At 33.0% G+C, this 5,598-nt stretch overlaps 1 protein-coding gene across 1 annotated transcript; it reads left to right on the top strand.

Moving 5' to 3' along the window:
- Positions 1-253: 253 nt before the first annotated feature.
- LOC109020608 (NDR1/HIN1-like protein 13) lies at positions 254-1,322 on the top strand. Its single transcript, XM_019003110.2, has one exon. The coding sequence runs from the start codon at positions 363-365 to the stop codon at positions 1,191-1,193; it is 831 nt and encodes a 276-aa protein (XP_018858655.1). The 5' UTR covers positions 254-362; the 3' UTR covers positions 1,194-1,322.
- The last annotated feature ends 4,276 nt before the right edge of the window (positions 1,323-5,598 follow it).

Here is a 5,598-nt window from a genome sequence, read left to right as displayed (position 1 = left end):
ACTTTATCCCTTTCACATCACTCCGTACGAGTAAGGAAAGGACAGAAAAGAAACAGAGGAACGGAGCTCACATGTTTCTGTAGTCTAATCTAAGCATACAATTCGGACCAATTTTCTGTCTTTTGCCGTTTTAACTTGATTTTAGATCTAAACGCACGCGGTAATTTGTCTTTGACTTTTGAGTAAACTCCGAATGTACCCCTCATCAACCATCCTCGTTATAAATGCTAGCTAGCTAGAATTCTTGAACGCGGTTTGTAGTTGTACTCTGTCTGTCTGTCCCTGTCTTCTCCCTTCGCATATTTATCGTTCTCTCACCCATTTCGTTTGTTAGCCATACGGACTAACTCCCAACTGAGCAAATGGCCGACCGAGTCCACCCCCGCGACTCACCCCGACCAGAGGCCGGTCCCGAAGACAATTTCTCCGAAAGCTCCGAGACTACACTTAAATCCGTCTCTCCGGATTCGGATAAACCGCTCCCTCAGCCTGGAACTTACGTCATCCACATCCCCAAGGACCAAGTCTACCGCGTCCCTCCACCGGAGAACGCTAGCCGCTACCAGCATCTCGCTCGCCGCAGCAATCGCCGCCGGCCCTGCTGCCTCTGCCTTTGCTGGTCCTTCGCCCTCCTCGCCATTTTCCTGGTCCTCTCCGCCGTCGCCGCTGGCATCTTCTACCTTGTCGTCAAGCCCGAATCACCGAACTACTCGGTCAAGGCAATCATCATCCGTGGCCTCAACCTGACAACGACAACGACGTCGTCTTCGTCGGTCCAGATGGTCTCGCCGGAGTTTGATATCACCGTCAGATCCGACAACCCCAACGATAAGATCGGGATCTACTACCAGAAAGATAGCTCCGTCGAGATTTTCTACTCAGACGTTAGGCTGTGTAACGGCGTGTTACCGGTGTTCTACCAGCCGTCGAACAACGTGACGGTGTTCCACACGACGCTGAAAGGGTCGGGGATTGAGCTTTCGGGAACGGTGAAGAACTCGTTGGTGGAGGCGCAGAAGCGAGGAGAAGTGCCGTTGGATTTGAAAATACGAGCTCCGGTGAAAATTAAGGTGGGATCCGTCAAGACGTGGAAGATCACCGTTAAGGTGGACTGTGACATAACGGTTGATAAGTTAACGGCGGACGCGAAGATCGTGTCTAATGATTGTGACTATGGTGTACATCTTTGGTAGAAAATAGAGACTGTTGATTAATTAGTATTTTTGTTGTAATTTTCTTACGTTTGTGGTTTTTTTTAGCCGTTTTATACATATTTGTCAACGATTAGACATTAATATACCCATTGTTTTTTAGCTGTTTTATTCTATCTTATATATCATGGCAAAATAAAAAAGAATTGTAGCAAGATAAGATAAAATAGTTTTATATTAATTTAAAAGTTAAATAAAATATTATTAAAATAATAATTAAAAAAATATTTATAATTATAAATTATGTAACTATCGCGTAATCGTTTTGAAAAAAATAAATAAAATATAAGATTTATATAAAAAAAATTAATTTTTTAAAGTGTATCACACTCTTTTCAAAACAATTACATAACGTTTACTTATTTCACCGTTGTATGTAGAATTATTCATTTTTAATATTATTATTATTTTGAGATTTGAAAAAATTGAATTGTTTATTATATTTTGAGTAAAAATTTAAAAAAATTATAATAATGAAATGAAATCAGATTAGATGGGTTGAAAGTATTTCTCAATTCAAACAACTCCTAAGTCACTTTATAAATGATATATACAAATCTTAAATACATAAATCTTGTACAATCACTTTATAAAAAAATAAACTCCATTATAAAAAAAATGCGAAAAATTCACTTTTTCTCATTAGAATCTATATTTTTATAAGAATATGTGTAAAAACTTGTATAATTGAGATTTGTATATGATATTATTCTTATTTTTTCAACTTCCTCGGTTTGATAAAATTTAGAAAGGATATGAAATGCGACAAATAAATCATCCAAAAAATACTTTTTGTTTAGTCCCTCTTGTTACCATATCAATCGTGCGTAACATTACATTTACTGCTACCAACTTTTCAATTCTTGCGAAGAAATATTATTCTGGTTGTCACGGCATGCATTGTATTCTTGAATTTTACAACCATAATCATCAGTCATATCCATTTCCAGTTCATAAAATTGCTTTTTTACCTTAAAACTGAACTGTATTGGCTTAGCTACTGTTAAATTCAAATGTCTTTTAGAGCAACCTCAATTTAGCCAAAATTAAATGACACTTTTGATAAATATAAGATGAATTTGATTTTTGATTATTTCATTCACATAAGTCTCTATATTAAAATAACTATTTTTTCATTATACAACAATAAAAATATAAAATGAATTTAGCTTTAGTTATTCACAAAAAATCTCCACATTAAATTATTCATTTATTCATTATATGGTAATGAGTAATTAATAATTAAAAAAATACTTAATTTTTTTAATTATTAATTTATTTTGTTTTATCATATTTTATTATTCTACCTATTATATATATTAATTAGTAATTATATTCTAATTAAATTATAGGATTAAAAAATTATATTTTTTCAATTATCATTTAATGCTAATAACTGCAAACGTCCAATTAAACTCATCTAAAATTCTATATAAATGTCTTAATTACAAATCAAATTTCTATATTTTCCATCCAAACTATATTTTTGTTTTACCAAATTTTCTTCTACCCAACAACTATATGTACTTTATTTTCCAATCCACAATATGTTTCATCCAGCTTCATCCATAATATGTTTCTACAATAACATCCACAAAATACAGCTTTGTATTTCCATAAAATACATCCACATCTTACATCCACAAAAGACACTAAAGGACTTTGTATTTCCACAAAATCAGCACAAAAGAGTCTACTACATAATGGCTGCCCAGTCACATAGTGCGAATGTAAAACTTCAGTTTCACTTCATTCCCAACAATTTTTTTTCTTAGCCACCATCGATAGCATTAAAAACTCAATAATTCCATAAAGCAATCTCAACCAAACCCGAAAGTGTTATCTCTTCGCAAGAATCCAACAATTCTTTTACTCCCAAATCACTCCAGAATATAAGCATTATACATGGTTCGGATGCACAATAGCAAAGGGAAATAGAAGCACGCCTTAACAACTGTTATGTTATGCACAGAGAGTCCCGTGCGAGTTAGCCGCACGTGTAACCGACACAGATACTTACAGTTGTCTAATAGGCGATAGAAGCAGATCGGCGAGAGAAAGGGAGATTTTGGTTGTTGCCGACGAGAGTTAAGAGTGCGGTGGTGCGGTGGTCCTCTTGCCGACGAGACTTCGAGTGGTGGTGCTGTGGTGATCGATAGTAGTGGCGGAACCAGAAATTTGTTTTAGGGGGACCAAGCAAAGCTAAAACTATAATAAAATATTTTTTGTTTTATTTCTATACAATTTTTTCTACGGTATAGAACAATATGATAGTAAGATCTAAAATAAAAATAAAAAATGTTTAATACAACCTATGCATTAAAAAATTATATGATATGTTAAGAACAATATATCATTGAAATAACATAAAGACACTCATACAAATATATCAAACAAAATAAACATAGAATATCTAAAATTGTAACTTGCATTCTTTTAAAGAAACAAAATCATCAAGTATTGAATCTAATTGGACTTATAAGTAATTAATCTATAAAATCAAAATAATTTTGTAGAGGGGGGCAAAGATAATGTTTTAGAGGAGGCTAACACGAAATAAGATTAATATAATCCTATTAAGTTATAAAGTATTAATATATATTTTTTTTTTCAAACTTTTGGGGCGGTCGTGGCCCCCTGCCCCTTCATAGGTCCGCCGCTGTGCGGTGGTGTTGTTTCTGGTCAGAGAGCGAAGCCGATCGCTACTTGGGGAAGAACTTTCTGATTTTTTTAGAGGGAAGTCAAAGGAGGAGGTAGTTTCTGAGAAAGAATAAAGAGAAATAAATAATAAAACATGCATTGGTCTATCTACAGTAACCTTCAAGTTTGAAAAATATTTTGAAAGTTATTGTAGATAAATTTCAATTATTTAGAATTTAGTTAATCTATTGTGATGATATTTTGAGATTTAATAGTTAAATATGTGATAGATTTAGCTTTTGGCTAATGCATTGAGGATGATATTAGCAATAACTGTTTAACAAAAATGATCGTTCATGTTGCTTTAGGCAAAATTTATTTTACTCTTTTTTTTTTTCCTTTCTCTCTGTACATCAAAACCGGTAACATTTTTCACCAGCAGACTTTCTTCTCCTTTCTGTCTCTCTTCCATTAACAAACTCAGCAGGTTCCTTCTCCTCTGTCAGCAGCCTCTCTTCCACCGCCAACGCTCCCTTAGACAACGATGCAAGCTAAGTATTTTGAATCCCGCATGTTTCCTCTCCCACTTCGACCTGACACCGACCAAGTATTGAATTTTCGAAAATGGGTCCTAATATTTCTTTTTCCTCCGACATAAGCATTTCTCTCCCTCATCTTCTCTCTCTCTCTCTCTCTCTCTCTCATTTGTGTGCTCTAATCCTCTCCCACTTTTTGGAGATTAACTTGTCATTTGTGATATGGAGAGAAGTTTGGGGTTGAAGATTTTGGGGTTTACCATCTGTGAAGGTCTGTTGAACGTCTATTGAGAGTTTCTAGGGTCTGTTAGAGCATTCTCATTGGATTAGCTAAAAGCTAAATCCAATGAGAATTTAGCTATTAGGTCAATAAATTGCTCACATTGAATTAGCTATATTCCAAATATTTGGAATATAGCTACAGTAATATCCAAACTAATTTCCAAATTTGGAACACACTATTCATTCATCAAATCATTTTTATATTATTTATTTCTCTCTCCTTTTAATATTAATTATTTATCTCTCTATTTTAAATGACAATTGAAAAAATATAATTAGAATACAATTACAAATTAATATATAATATTATAAATAGTAAAATATGATAAAATAAAATAAATTTATAATTAAAAAAATTAAAAAATTTTCAAAATTATTAATTACTCATTACTATATAATGAATAAATAGATAATTCAATTTGAAAATTTGATGTGAATAGTCAAAATTAAATTCATCTTATATTATTTTATTGTCATATAATGAAAAAATGGCTATTTCAATGTGGAGATTTATAAAAATGGAATAGCTAAAAGTTAAATTCATCTTACATTCATAAAAAATGTACTTTAATTTAGCCATTCCAATGAGAGTGCTCTTACAGCCTTTATTGTGGTGCCCCTTTCCTCACTAAAGGACCTAGCGATTCATGGTGCCGAAGATGCCATCAGTCGTCAACACTTAAAGTTTGAATCGGGTTACGTGTGCAATAATCACATAGAAGTGCACGGTGTAAGGAAATAAATATTTGGATCGCAACGAAAAAGTAAGGGCTCAATTTGGACATTTAGAATATCTAAAATTATTTGTGAATAGTAGTGATATGGTTTGTCAATAGTAGTGAAATAGTTTAAGTTAAAGTGTTTTATTGAGTTTTGAGAAAATAGATTATTTTGAATAAAAGTATTATAAAATTGAAAAATTTTTTGAA

Source organism: Juglans regia, chromosome 14, assembly GCF_001411555.2.
Source record: "Juglans regia cultivar Chandler chromosome 14, Walnut 2.0, whole genome shotgun sequence".
Lineage (NCBI taxonomy): Eukaryota > Viridiplantae > Streptophyta > Magnoliopsida > Fagales > Juglandaceae > Juglans > Juglans regia.
This window is presented reverse-complemented; position numbering and strand designations above follow the sequence as displayed.